This window comes from Haliotis cracherodii, unplaced genomic scaffold (assembly GCF_022045235.1).
Source record: "Haliotis cracherodii isolate W230 unplaced genomic scaffold, xgHalCrac1.p SCAF_4, whole genome shotgun sequence".
In the NCBI taxonomy this organism is placed as follows: Eukaryota; Metazoa; Mollusca; class Gastropoda; order Lepetellida; family Haliotidae; genus Haliotis; species Haliotis cracherodii.
Window position 1 is genome coordinate 3,875,746 of NW_027266297.1, and position 15,599 is coordinate 3,891,344.

The 15,599-nt window shown below is 40.6% G+C and overlaps 1 protein-coding gene across 1 annotated transcript; it reads right to left on the reverse strand.

Annotated features, from left to right (window-relative positions):
* Nucleotides 1-1,705: 1,705 nt before the first annotated feature.
* On the reverse strand, nt 1,706-15,410 carry LOC139479055 (ribitol-5-phosphate transferase FKTN-like). Its single transcript, XM_071261807.1, has 9 exons — nt 15,322-15,410; nt 13,978-14,098; nt 13,410-13,463; nt 11,868-12,053; nt 11,445-11,731; nt 10,076-10,338; nt 9,234-9,367; nt 4,938-5,062; nt 1,706-3,213 (listed from the first exon to the last, which is right to left on the reverse strand). Exons 2-9 carry the CDS (start codon nt 14,068-14,070, stop codon nt 2,997-2,999), a joined length of 1,359 nt encoding a protein of 452 aa, XP_071117908.1. The 5' UTR covers nt 14,071-14,098; nt 15,322-15,410; the 3' UTR covers nt 1,706-2,996.
* Nucleotides 15,411-15,599: the final 189 nt, after the last annotated feature.

Genomic DNA, 15,599 nt, shown 5'->3' on the forward strand with positions numbered 1-15,599 from the left:
AATTAAAATGACAGATGTACCCGATCCTAGTAAAGTTTAAATTTTTATAACAAATAAATGCAAAATATCCTTTGCTTAGTGAAGCAGATTTCATAGATTAAAAGCACTCCTACAATTAATTCCTACAATATCTAAATGGATATATCAAATGGGTTGTATTCGATTTTCACAGCTGAACTAAAATAGGACAACTGCAGTCAACTTCGTTTAAAAAACACATATCACAGATGTCACGCAAATGAAAGAAATCATTATTATATACTGACTGAAAAAGAAACGTCTCTTCATGAAAATACTTTGTGAAAGTTTCCTATTGAAATATCAATGCCTTCGGGAGGTATCACGCATTTAACTTTAGTCTGTATCAAAATATAATGTTAAGGGCCAAAAAGTGCCACAATTATAGTCCAGTGTATTGATGATTTTATAGTGCTAGCCCACTGATATACCATGCCACAGTTTAACATGGATACCCCTCTCAGACACAGTACTGACTCCGAGCCGACCAGTCCTTGTTTTAGACACAACCGGGGATTAAACCACCGATATTCCACTCTCCCGAAAGATGCTCTATCCACTACACCACGCAGGCAGTCTTTCATAGTCAAGAAAAACAAAGTCATGTTTTCAAAAATGAAAAACAACAACCACCCTTCAAGTTTAATAAAACATGTGTTTTATTCACAACCCCACCATGTTACATTGACCAAACAATCAACAAACGTTTGTACAACAGGATAGTGTGTATTATGTGTGATTATGTAAAGAACCCCAAGCCAGGCCAAGGTCACACATTGTATAGGCATTAGTGAGTGAGTGAGTGAGGATGTATGGTTTTACGCCACTATTAGCAATATTCCAGCAATATCACTGAAGGGGACACCAGAAATGGATCGAACCCAGCCTTCGGGGTGATGAGCGAACACTTTAACCTTAAATATCACAGTGTACATGTATTCCATAAGATCAGGGTGAGATGATTAAAACACTTTGCAGGAAAACTTTACATTAACAATGTCCGAATGATGGTGATTTAATTATTCATAATTCCTCTGACACCCTATATTTGTACAGATATTCTATATACCCTGATGGGACTAAGGTGCTGCGAAATGGAGTTTAATGTGAGGTTGAAGGTTTTTGCATTTGAATAGCCACCTCTGTGTGTGTTTGTGTGTGTGTGTGTTTGTTTGTTTGTTTGTTTGTTTGTTTGTTTGTGCCTTCTTGTACTTGTCTGTGGTTGAAGCGTTTGCTCCTCACGCCGAAGACCCAGGTTCGATTCCCGACATGGGTACATCGTGTGAAGCCCATTTCTGGTATCCCCCGCCGTGATATTGCTGGAATGTTGCTAAAAGCGGCATAAAATCAAACTCACTCACTCACTTGTCAAGACACATGCCAGTCTTATTGTGCTAGCTGTTTAATACTGATACCCCACTCAGTATACTAACCACGAGCACATCAGTCTTTTTATCCCCCTCATCCTGAGCACCAGGAAGGGACACAACATTTAGTCAAGTACCCTCTTCTAAACTCTTGTGTACCTGTGAAGATCCGGGGTAGAATAGGTCTTCAGCAACCCATGCTTGCCGTAAAAGGCCACCATGCTTGTCGTAAGAGGTTACTAATGGGATCGGGTGTTCAGACTTGCTGACTTGGTTGATGCATGTCATCTTATCCCAATCGCGTTGATCGATGCTCATGATGTTGTTAACCACTGGATTGTCTGGTCCAGACTCAATTATTAACAGACCGCCGTCATATTACTGGGATATTGCTGAGAGCGGAGTTAAACAACAAACAAACAAACTAAAGTCATCTTTATGGTGTGTATGGGGATGAAACCACCACCTTTAGCTCCACTAGTCATGTAGGTCATGGAATAACTGTATTGACCTTTATAGTAAGGTATGGGATTAGGCCTTCAGTAACTAACAACTGCGACCTGACGGCTTCCCTTGGCACAAGGCAGCAACAAATACTAAACACCAAAGAATCCTTCAAAGCTACTACAGTTTATAGTATTCCCAAGGCCATCTGCGGCCCAGTCTGGGTGCAATTTGTGCTGCAGCATTACAATCCTTTGATAGTGGGTTCGAATCCTTGGCTTGGCAGGACATTTCCGTGCATGTGGATTTCATAAAGGTGTTATATTAAACCCAACTTGCTCACTCTTTATTCTGCCCCCACAGAACTAGTACTTTTAATTCATGCCTAGGCTGACTATCTTAGTTTTGTTGTTTATCGCTGAGCTCAGCAATATTGCATCTATAAGTAATAATGTCTGGATCAGACAAACCTGTGATCGGTTGTGTGAGCGAGTATCCATGCTGTTTGGGTGCGATGACACACAATCACGGAGTCAGACCACCCTATCCACTCGGCCATCTCTAACAACCATTGGTTGCTAGGGACCTAGTCTAACCTGGAATTACCAAGGCTTGACTGCTTTATTTAGTTTGTTGTTAAAAGCTGCACTCAGCAATATTCAAGCTATATGACGGCAGCCTGTAGATAATTGAGTCTGGACCAGACAAACCAATGATTGATATCATGAAGAATGGTCAATGTCGTTGGGGTATGCCGACATGCTATCAACCAAGTCTGACAGCAAGCATACATTGCTAGGGGCCCTACCCTAACCCCGACTCCTCAGGGGGGTAGCTGATTGAAAAAGAAGGAAGGTCTTAAGGTTGATCAAGTTTTCAGAACTATCACAGATTTCACTGTAGGATGAAAATAACAATAGATTAAAAGAAATTCTTGTTAAAAAACTATAAGGCATTTTGGCAAAAGAATTCAAACACACCTTAGTATTGAGCTATTGATCAGAAAGCAACAATACAAAAATTACAAGTTCAGATTGATCATGACATTTTGGCTGGGAGAATAATGCTTCCAACTTTCCTTACCGCTGCCCTCGTTGTCAGAGTAGGAAAATTAAGTTAAACCTCAACTTCACTATTAGGCTCCAACAGTATCACAGTCTTTGAAATTCATTCATACACTTGAATCACTTTGTTCCATTCATGCTTGGGCCACACCCCGTTCTCCTTCACGTTGGCCGGGCTCGTCATCCAGTCCCAGTGCCGTACCGGGGAGTTCCAGTTCTGGCCATAGTTGGCCGTCACATAGGGCAGTGTGGGGCACGGGACACGGACTCGCAGACCAAGGAACTCGGTCCAACAGACATCAAACTTGGGGAAAAAATACCTGAAACAGTAGATTCACTGATATGACAACAGTTGGCCATAATCAAGCTACGGTTTATGCTTGGGACTCCCCAAGGGTTGTTGTGTCAACAAGGGAGTTAACTGACTATAGAATTAGGCTGGAATTTCTTAGTTGTGTTTTGGCTGGCATAACAATTCTATACATAGTCCAATGAAAAATCGTGTATCGAAATTGACACCAGGTCCATATACATGGCAACCACTGGGCAGATTTCAGTCGATTGCAGGATTTGCAAAGCATGTGTACTGCTAACTGGGCATCAACAGATATTTTCCAAATCTTTTCATGAGCTCAAGTCATTTGATGTACTATATCTCTGTCAAGATTCACTTACATGTCTGTCAAGATCCACTTACATGTCTGTCAAGATCCACTTACTTTTCTGTCAAGATCCACTTACATGTCTGTCAAGATCCACTTACATGTCTGTCAAGATTCACTCACATGTCTGTTAAGATTCACTTACATGTCTGTCAAGATTCACTTACATGTCTGTCAAGATTCACTTACATGTCTGTCAAGATTCACTTAAATGTCTGTCAAGATCCACTTAAATGTCTGTCAAGATTCACTTACATGTCTGTCAAGATTCACTTACATGTCTGTCAAGATTCACTTACATGTTGTCAAGATTCACTTACATGTTGTCAAAATTCACTTACATGTCAGTCAAGATCCACTTACATTTCTGTCAAGATTCACTTACATTTCTGTCAAGATCCACTTACATGTTGTCAAGATTCACTTACATGTCTGTCAAGATCCACTTACATGTCTGTCAAGATCCACTTACATGTCTGTAAATACTCACATAATATTTGTGTCAAGATTCACTTACATTTCTGTCAAGATTCACTTACATGTCTGTCAAGATCCACTGACATGTCTGTCAAGATCCACTTACATGTCTGTCAAGATTCACTTACATGTCTGTCAAGATTCACTTACATGTCTGTCAAGATCCACTTACATGTCTGTCAAGATTCACTTACATGTTGTCAAGATTCACTTACATGTTGTCAAGATTCACTTACATGTCAGTCAAGATCCACTTACATTTCTGTCAAGATTCACTTACATGTCTGTCAAGATCCACTTACATGTTGTCAAGATTCACTTACATGTCTGTCAAGATCCACTTACATGTCTGTCAAGATCCACTTACATGTCTGTAAATACTCACATATATTTGTGTCAAGATTCACTTACATTTCTGTCAAGATTCACTTACATGTCTGTCAAGATCCACTTACATGTCTGTCAAGATTCACTTACATTTCTGTCAAGATCCACTTACATGTCTGTCAAGATCCACTTACATGTCTGTCAATACTCACATATATTTGTGTCAAGATTCACTTACATTTCTGTCAAGATTCACTTACATGTCTGTCAAGATCCACTTACATGTCTGTCAAGATTCACTTACTTTTCTGTCAAGATCCACTTACATGTTGTCAAGATTCACTTACATGTCTCTCAAGATTCACTTACATTTCTGTCAAGATTCACTTACATTTCTGTCAAGATCCACTTACATGTCTATCAAGATCCACTTACATGTCTCTCAAGATTCACTTACATTTCTGTCAATACTCGCATATATTTGTGTCAAGATCCACTTACATTTCTATCAAGAATCACTCATATTTGTGTCAAGACCCACTTACATGGCTGTCACTCATATTTCAGTCAAGACTCACTTATATTTCTGGCCGGTCCAGGCCTCTGTCCCACCATTCCACATGTACTTGGCTTCTTCATAGAAGAAGAACAAATCAATCTTTATGTCTCCAGCTTTGAAAGACAGCTCATAACTGTCTGATTCCTGAAATGTACAATGTCAAACATCAATACATGTTCTACCTGTGTACATGAGGTCAGTCAAACATCAATACATGTTCTACCTGTGTACATTAGGCCAGTCAAACATCAATACATGTTCTACCTGTGTACATTAGGCCAGTCAAACATCAATACATGTTCTACCTGTGTACATTAGGCCAGTCAAACATCAATACATGTTCTACCTGTGTACATGAGGTCAGTCAAACATCAATACATGTTCTACCTGTGTACATTAGGCCAGTCAAACATCAATACATGTTCTACCTGTGTACATTAGGCCAGTCAAACATCAATACATGTTCTACCTGTGTACATTAGGTCAGTCAAACATCAATACATGTTCTACCTGTGTACATTAGGTCAGTCAAACATCAATACCCGTTCTACCTGTGTACATTAGGTCAGTCAAACATCAATACCCGTTCTACCTGTGTACATGAGGTCAGTCAAACATCAATACATGTTCTACCTGTGTACATTAGGTCAGTCAAACATCAATACATGTTCTACCTGTGTACATTAGGTCAGTCAAACATCAATACATGTTCTACCTGTGTACATGAGGTCAGTCAAACATCAATACATGTTCTACCTGTGTACATTAGGCCAGTCAAACATCAATACATGTTCTACCTGTGTACATTAGGCCAGTCAAACATCAATACATGTTCTACCTGTGTACATTAGGTCAGTCAAACATCAATACCCGTTCTACCTGTGTACATTAGGTCAGTCAAACATCAATACCCGTTCTACCTGTGTACATGAGGTCAGTCAAACATCAATACATGTTCTACCTGTGTACATTAGGTCAGTCAGACATCAATACCCGTTCTACCTGTGTACATTAGGTCAGTCAAACATCAATACATGTTCTACAAGTGTACATGAGGTCAGTCAAACATCAATACATGTTCTACCTGTGTACATTAGGTCAGTCAAACATCAATACATGTTCTACCTGTGTACATGAGGGCAGTCAAACATCAATACATGTTCTACCTGTGTACATGAGGTCAGTCAAACATCAATACATGTTCTACAAGTGTACATGAGGTCAGTCAAACATCAATACATGTTCTACCTGTGTACATGAGGTCAGTCAAACATCAATACATGTTCTACCTGTGTACATGAGGTCAGTCAAACATCAATACCCGTTCTACCTGTGTACATGAGGTCAGTCAAACATCAATACATGTTCTACCTGTGTACATGAGGTCAGTCAAACATCAATACACGTTCTACCTGTGTACATGAGGTCAGTCAAACATCAATACATGTTCTACCTGTGTACATTAGGTCAGTCAAACATCAATACATGTTCTACCTGTGTACATTAGGTCAGTCAGACATCAATACATGTTCTACCTGTGTACATTAGGTCAGTCAGAAACTGCAATTTAGAACAATAATGTGTATTAACCTTAAAAAGCGTGTTCACATGGTTTAAAAAAACACAATTTCCGGTATATGTGTTACACCCAATCTGTGCAACTGCCCAATACTTGCAATGGGCAATACAGCTTGTCCAATGCACTCAGTGTGCAAACAATTATTTGCTCATTGCATGCAAAGGGCAAATGTTGTGAATGAAAAAAGTATTTTATTTGTGAAAGAGAAAAAGTATTTTATTTGTATTTTACCATTTTAATAGTAATTTATGATTTAATGTTGATGCATCTGTGTGTGAAAACAATTCAGTGAACAGATCTTTGTAAAATAACTCGGCGAATAGATCCTTATAAAATAACTTTGTCCTTTTGACTTCTGTGAATAAGATTTTAAAACTCATTCACGTCACTGTCCATTGAGCAAACGGCACTGCGCAATGCACGCAATGGGCAGCTGCATAGATCTGGTGTAACATGTGCACCTGTAAAACCGTGAAGCATCACCCCTTCTTTCTTTCACATATATAATGTGTGCAGCTTTTAGAAAAATACACATGCATCACACAGAAGTGAGAAAGGGGATTTTAGGATGCTTCATAAGGTGAGGATAGAATAACGTGTGAATCTAGCATGATGGATTCTCTCCCATGTTCTGTAGGTTTTCCTGTAAGATCAACATTCTGCCTTTGGAGCATAAACTCAGACATGCACGTTTGACATCTGTGTTAATTAGTATTAGGTATTCAGGGGTGAGCAAATGAGACCTAAGTGAATTTTCTAAAATCAGCAGTGATCAAATTAATTGAGGATAATTTTCTCTGGGGTGACTCATTGCGTTTAACTTTTTCTATTCTTTCCTTGTGACAGGCCTGTATGAATAGTGATATGAATAAAAATATTTTTAAATACACAACTAAAATAAAGTGTCATTATCATCGAATATCCCTGCATGTACACTGACCTACTGTACTTCAGTATCATTGTAGGTACCATGTGACGCTGTGCAACACGCTTGCCATAGCAAGCCAAGTCAATTAGCTTCTCATACATACCAAAAGTAAACCTTGCATGGTTGGTCCTCAAGACATGTTACGAGAGAAGAAATATCCTCAATTACTTATAAATCACTGCTGATTTTTCAAAGTATTTTTCATATAATTCTTCTCTATGGTGACTCCCCGGACTCCCATCGATGTGGAGTTCTGCTCAGCAGCATCATATGGCTTCTCAAAGTCACTGGTCCACCAGATTGTGCGTGCCCACCTTTGTCAGAGGAAACTGTATGGGAGTCCGGGAATTAGTGACTCTCTCACATGCCTAGGATCGATCACCAACTGGCACAGATGGATGCAGCGCACAAGTCTGAGGTACACCCTGAACAGTAGCATCCCTGACCTTGGGGCTTTCACCAAGCCACAGCCTCAGTGACAGTTTGTAAACCTGAGGGGGTGGGGTGGGGGGGGTTGAGATGAGGTAAGATAAGGGGCTGAACCCAAATCCCTAGTCGCCTTCTTTACGACAACCACTCGCTCCCAAAAACAGGCAATCAAAACTGGAGTGTCATTATCGTGGACTTCAACCTCAGGCGCCAGTTTGTCTGCTCCATCCACATGTGCCTCATCCAATCCTGGGGTGCCCACAAGTCAGTGAGGGCAAGATGGCACCCAGAGTAATAGCTCTGGGAACAGAAACCCTGAGCTTGCAAGCACCAAGATTCCACCAAGCAACTGTGAACTGCTCGCGACTCGGTGGGTCTCAAGCTGAATGGGGGAAAGGTGGATCCCTGGGTCATGAGAAGCTATAACCTGCAGGGTATACCATTGGTAGCCACAGAAAGTTGTCTTCCCCCAGCTTGTACATTTTAGCTATGCCCAGACAATGAAGCCTGGGCCTAGTGCCAAACAGCTGAGGGTGAATAACATCCATCGCCAAAGGTAATAACAACTGACACCTTGTAAGGGTTGAAGTGTCAGACGACAATATATAAAATATATTAAAAAAAGACCTGGGTTATGTGAGAGCTGTCAGTCCAGACCACTCTATACAAGTGACAGAAGCTAACTGACTTGACCGGCTATGACAAGCATGTTGCACGGGGTCACCATACTTATGTTTTTGTTTAAATATTTTTATTCATATCAATTTTCATACTGGCCTGTCACAAGGCAATAATTCAAGGTGAGGTGAGGTGAAATGGGGTTTACCGTCGTGTCCAAGATTATTGCACTTATATAGTGAAGTGCATGTATGTGTGAGTGTGTGTGTGGCTGTTTGTACTAGTCTGGACTGATGCCGATTTATAGTGCTAGCTCACTGAGATAGCATGCCACAGTTTAAGATGAATACCCCACTCAGACACAGTATACTGACTCCGAGCTGACCAGTCCTTGTTTTAGCCCCTTAACGCCGAGCGCCAGACAGGGTAACAACAAGTACCATCTTTTGGTATGCGTGGTGGGGGATCAAACCCCGGACTCTCTGGGCGGACGCTCTACCACTAGACCACGGCGGCAGTCTAAATTATTCAAGAAGTTAAATGCAATGAGTCACCCCAGAGAAGAATTATACGAAAATTACTAGATGGGATCATGGAATCATGGGAGGGGTTGGCATCCCCATACATACATCAGTCACGTTTCACAAGGCACGAGGTACCGGGGACTTGTTCCTGCCCAGAACCCCACAGGGCTGTATCATTCATAAGCCCTTTGTATCAGCTACATGGCCAAACCTGCCGCCATCTTTACTATGACTCACCTTGCCAAAGACATGTTTCAGAGAAAAGCCTCTTCCTTCAAAAGCTGCCACAATATCTTCTTGGTAGTTCTTGATCCACACTCCAAAGTCGATGTCCTTACTGTAGGAGATTATTCCACACTGTCGATACCAACCTGCAAAACAGTGAGTGCTGTGAATAGTAAAGGAAGGCTTGCCTAACTGGTCTACAAGAATTAGTGAGTGAGTGAGTATGGTTTTACGCCGCTTTTAGCAATAATCCAGCAATATCACGGCGGGGGACACAAGAAATGGGCTTCACACATTGTACCCATGTCTGGGAATCGAACCCGGGTCTTCGGCGTGACGAGCAAACACTTTAACCACTAGGCTACCCGACCGCCCCTCTACAAGCATGAACAATTGTGGGTTTATTTTTGTGTATAAGAGTGAGTGAGGAGGATGGTTTAACATCTCCATAGACAGTGTTCCAGTTAGATTGGTATTCTAATGAACCAGGAAAGGAGAAACGCAATATATAACATGACCATCGGATTCTGGCACAATAAAGGGATGCAACTCTGTGCAGCAAACTGTAGTGCATTGGCCACCTATGCCCTGTTTTAATGTTACAACTGTGTATAGCAATTGTAGGCATTGGATAATTACAGTGTGGTTTGATACAATTGTTTCCATGCATATTTTACACAAACATCAGCTTATCTGGACCTCTTATATCACATGTCATCTGTCTACAAACTAACTTATGTCTAAACCCATAAATATTTTATCCAGTCTCAAGTTCATGGGAGCTTCTCGTCAGTAAACAATAAAACCATTCCAACATAATTGTCCTCTGGTAACTATGGTAACAATGATCTCACCAAGACATGTTCCACTGCTGAGCCAGAACGGGACACCAAGGTCATCAAGAATTTCTTTTCCTCGTGACAAGAGTTGTCTTCCTTTTCGTAGGAACTGTTTTGCTTCTTCAGTATTGTCCTGAGGGTTTTTATTGAGGAACACCTGAGCTCTGTGATAGTCGCACTCAATATATTTGGCGTGCGGAATCTGTGCCAGGAATTCTTTGATTGTGTGTGGAAAGTGGAGCCATATACCATCAATCCTGTTTCCATGGACGGGGAATCTGTACGAGATGGGAATCAGTAAATAGATTTTCTTAAAAGAAATGAGGTTTAACATCTCATTTTACATTATTGGACTTATGTAGTGATGCGGTGTTGTAACTAGCCCATACTAATCCAAATTTTAATATGCTAGTCTACTGAGATACCATGCTGCAGTTTAACATGACACAGTATACTGACTCAGAGCCGACCAGTCCTTGTTTGAGCCCCTTAAGGCTGAGCACTAAGAAGGGTTCGTGGTTTTATTCACTCATACTGAGAATGCTGATTGGCTAATAAGAAAAAAACTATGGATCATTCGATCTTCAGGGGAAAAAAGATCTGGTTTTATTAGATTGTTTGAATCCCATATTTATTCATATTGATTCTCTAATTATCAGCACTATTCCTGCGCTCATGGGTTTCACCAAAGTGATAACATCACTTCAGGCTTTCCTCCAACATTAAGCTGGTGTGTGTTGCTGTAACTGAAATACTGCTAAAAGTGGGGTTAGCCTCAACTCCCTCCATCTCCGTGAAGCAAGGGAGTTAAAACTCCAGTTTTCACCCTTGCCGAAATAGGCTGGAATTTCTGGGCCTGATCGTGGCCTCACCAATGGCTATTACAAGTTATGACCCATCTATGTCCCTCCTATTGCCCAATAAGATTCCACCTCTCATATCGCTTGCATTTGCTTCAAGCAAAATAGTGGCACATAGTCAAGACAATTTGATCGATAATTAAAATCTAAACTGTGATAAAACAGGTCCTACTTCGTGAAGTGCATCAAATCATGTGAGCACCTTGATTAAACACATGAAAAGATTTTGAAAATATCTGTTGATGCCGAGTTCACCATACACATGCTTTGCAAATCCTGCAATTGACCAGAATATGTACTGCAGTTTACGAACCAGAAGTCAATTTCGCTACACGGTTTGATTGGACTATGCATAGACTTGTTAGCCCAGCCAAAATGTAACTCCATAATTTCAACCTAGTTTGGCAAGGGTGGAAACTGGACTTTTATAGTCAGTTAGCTCCCTTGCCTGGGGATGATGAACTCCCTCATGTCGATGCAATATGGATTGTCTCCCAACCTATCACTGCAGTAGGGAACGTTACCTGTCGTATCCTCCAGCACTGTTTCCAAATGGTAAACTTTGGCCCTCAAGATGGAGTGCACTGGTCTTATTTGATAGATTAAGGTGGCTGTGCCACAAGAAGTTGTCTGCCCTTTTGTAGAACACCACTAGGTGGATCAGGGGTCGAATTCTACCCGACGAGTGAATGAGGTAATGTGTTGGAATGCTGGGAACAGTTAACCTCTCCAAGGACAGCAGACGGGGGTCAGGAGAGGTCACCTCATTTGGTACAAGGTCAAGGTCACGGAGTTCACGCAACAGGGAGCCCTAGAATGGAATAAGGTTGTATTGGATACTTTTAATGGTAACATGTTTTCAGATTTTATTCTCAAGTTTTTAGCTGCTATTCAATAATCTTGTTCGTCAGAACATTTACCAAACGCATCTTGAAGGACAATCATACCCTTTTCTCCCAGTCTTCACCAAATGTCCCCAGTGAGATGACATCTCCGGCTGAGCAGAGATGGACGCAGTAAAGCCGAGATTCCGACTCACTGACAGTCAACAGGGATTGGAGCACTTCTGGCTCGATTACGAATATTGGAATATCCCAGTGGTGGCACTTGCTGGTGAATGTGTTGACCAGGTCCTGTTTTAATTAAACATGACATGATGTAAACACTTGTTCATCACAAACTATGTCTGAAACTAAGATCACATATTCATGATATTATGCCGTCTGGTGTTTTTGTGTACTTTGTATACTATGTTGCTATCTAAATATATTAAAAGGGGTTTAACTTTGCGTCCCAAATTATTACACTTACATAGTTGTGTGTGCGTGCATGTGCGAGCGTGTGCCATGCCGCTGTTTGACATGAATACCCCACTCAGATACAGCATACTGACTCCGAGCCAACCAGTCCTTGTTTTAGCCCCTTCATGCTGAGTATCAAAAAGGGTAACAACAAATACCATTACCATCTTTTGATGTCTTTTGGTACGACACAGCCGGGGATCGGACCCCCGACCTTATGCTCTCCAGGCGGACGCTCTATCACTAGGAGGCAGGTCAATATATAAAATAGGATGCATAACATTTTTAGTGGCATTTGAGGATCTGTAGTTTGATGAAGACTTGACTTCATCCTCATTGACTTCAACTCATTTCAGTATAGATGCTAGTTCCTAAATCAAGCAAAGCTGGACTGTTTCCTTCTGTAATCTCAGCCATAAAACCATGACCTACCCACTTGCTTAATTTAGAATTTGTCAAATTACCAAACTTCCTTCATGTAAATCTGAAGCAGAATAGGTTGACAGAGGCTGTATTTTGCGCTAAAACTGCTGTTGATGTGGGCATTTATAATTTTCAACAACACAAAATAGATGTAACTTTCTTTCCATGACCCACCCCGCTAAATAAATACCCACTACCCCCTAAATACTTTTTTATTTGAATCGTAATTTTTTCATCCCCCACCTCCACCTTGTCTATAGTGTGATGGTTGGGATACGTTTTGCCGACTCTCCATATGGAATTGCTGTTATAGTTGTAACTAATGTTATGACTGTAGTTTTCTGAAGTTAAGAAAAGTGATATTGTCATTGCAATGAACATAACGCTTGATATTTCACTGTTCACATAACAAACTTTAAAAATCCAATTTTGAACATACGCATGTTTTTTTCCCCAATTTGCCTGCATCAGGCACTCTGTTGTTAGTTAGTTGTTTAACGCCGCACTCAGCATTATTCCAGCTTTATGATGGCAGTCTGTAAATGATGGAATCTGAACCAGACAATCCAGTGATTGATATCATGAGCATGTATCTACACAATTGGGATACAATGACATGCATCAACGATCCGTTCCTGTCAGTTATCTCTTACGGCAAGCATGGGATGCTGGAGATTAGTTCTAACCCGAAACTTTACAGGGGGCATCATATACTTAATTTTGGAATCCAAGATAATTTATTACAAAACATCACAGTGCACTAACCAGTATAGCTGCAGTCTGGGCGCCAGAGTTCCTTCCATTCTTCGCTGTGGATCCCTGGATGTCAGAATATCGCAATTTTTATAAATTTCAAATTTTGATACAAATTTATTGATATCGATACAAAGGTAATAATTGACTGCCACAGACATGTTTATGTTTATTAAGATTACAAAGGTTGAGATGGACAATGGGGAGGCAGAAAATTCCATTTTGATATCACCAAGTGCTGGTCCACAAAGGTGACTTTTATCAACACCCATACAGAATTATTAACATGAGTCGATATGTTGATACAATAACTTTCAATCAATGACACCCCATACACAGTATCATGTTTATATAGTGTCCTGCAATAATAACTATAATATATCGAACACCCAAATTGTCAAAGCTGACATATGACTTAAGATATGATTCAGCAATATGGTGGCAGTCTGTAAATAATCAAGTCTGGACCAAACAATCCAGTGATTGACATCATGAGCATCAATCCATGCAATGGAACAAATACTTTAACCACTAGGCTACCCACCGCCCCAGTGTTTGAGCATGTTGAGGTATGACCTACCACACTGTAGAGGCTTGTAAAGCTGAAGTACTGCAGGAAGATGAAGACAAGGGCAAGCAACAGCACACATTTGATAAAGGTTGATTTTCGCATCACATGATATCAGTCATGGCGCTCATATCTAAAGATGCAAAGAGAAAAAGTATACAACCATTACAATTACCAAAACACATGTTATGAATGTCCACATATAAAAAATATCTATAGATACTAAACATTTAGCTGACGTTTGTGCCAGTATCTTGCAAAAGGAAACACTACAAGTAAAATGAGAGTCATGTAATTGGGAACCGGAGGTACCTAGTTTTGCAAAGAGAACATTCCGTTGATATGGTAGAATATCGTAGAATGAGGTACATTGTAGCCTGTGTCAACACCAAACCAAGCTGCAAAGCCCAAGTGGTTCACTTGGTGCCGTTCAGGAAATGCAAGGTCTCTTCCTGTTTTTGTAAGATTACTAAACATGCTAACCATGCTAACAGTGATAAACAAATTCCTCATATCAGTCAACACACCACGAGTAGTGCATCTTACCAGGCACATACTGTTTTCAGATTTCAGTTAGCGCAGTGTGGAGAATCAAATTCATGTTGCCATGTTGAAAGCTTGGCAAATGAGTTAATCCGGTAAGCCAACACTGTGGTAGTATCGGTCAAGAACCAGTTAACTACTATCACTCTATTGCACATGCCCGGAGTTCACCTGCAAGACTCCATTGCTGTAAAACATGCTCAACATAAACAGCCATCGACCTGTAATCAGTCATTGATTATGATTGTATGGAACCCCGGTATTGAACAGGTATCATAACAAACACTTTACCACAGGACCACAGCCACTATCACAAATAATTAGTTCTCATTTACCAAGTCATCAACACCCAATTGTTTACCTTTATTGGCCTGCAGCAAAACTCGAACTTGATAAAAAGTGTACAGTTTCCTCAAATGTCATTGGATTAATTCGTCAAAGGACATAGAATCTAGCGTGACTATAACCCTAAGGAACGTAGTGGGGTGCCCAACCATAAGGATCGTAAAGGGGTGTTTGATCGGAAAGGAAATCCCAGGGCTGTGGATAGAGTTGGGGTAACCTACCCTTACCCTAACATAACCAACCCTAAGGATAGAAGAGGCACGCCTACATATCTGTGATGCTGGAGCCACAGCCGGCAGCCTGAGCTAATTAGCGCTAAATAAAGCTGCGCCCTAAAAACTGCCTTGTTGCCAACACACCTTATATCACTTTAAACCTGATCGGCATTGTCGGCGCCGCATTGCACGTTTCGCGATGGGAATGCGATTAAAGGGTTAACCTAGATATAATCTATTACCACATTATTACCACAAATATGTAGATGAACTGGCACGTGTCGAGATCTAATAGCTCGCGTATATAAGTAAACATCGATGTTTGGGTACACTTCATGGAGGCTGACATCTTGTAGTCCCGGACTGAATATTGCAGTTTTAAAATTGAATTTTAAAATTATTCAGGTAAAACATCGCGTTGATTATATCTTTTACAAAGAAAACGTATTTTATCATTGGGTAATGTATAGAGTTCGTAATTAAAGAAAACTTATTAAGTAAACCGGAAGTGGTGATCATTAATCTCTGAAT

Excerpts from the sequence above, each read along its gene's own strand:
- LOC139479055 (XM_071261807.1), bottom strand. The coding sequence starts at position 14,070 with ATGCGAAAATCAACCTTTATCAAATGTGTGCTGTTGCTTGCCCTTGTC. Across the intron at positions 10,339-11,444 it reads AGTGCTGGAGGATACGACAG|ATTCCCCGTCCATGGAAACA; the intron begins GTAACGTTCCCT and ends CATCTCGTACAG. Across the intron at positions 9,368-10,075 it reads CAGCAGTGGAACATGTCTTG|GTTGGTATCGACAGTGTGGA; the intron begins GTGAGATCATTG and ends ACTGTTTTGCAG.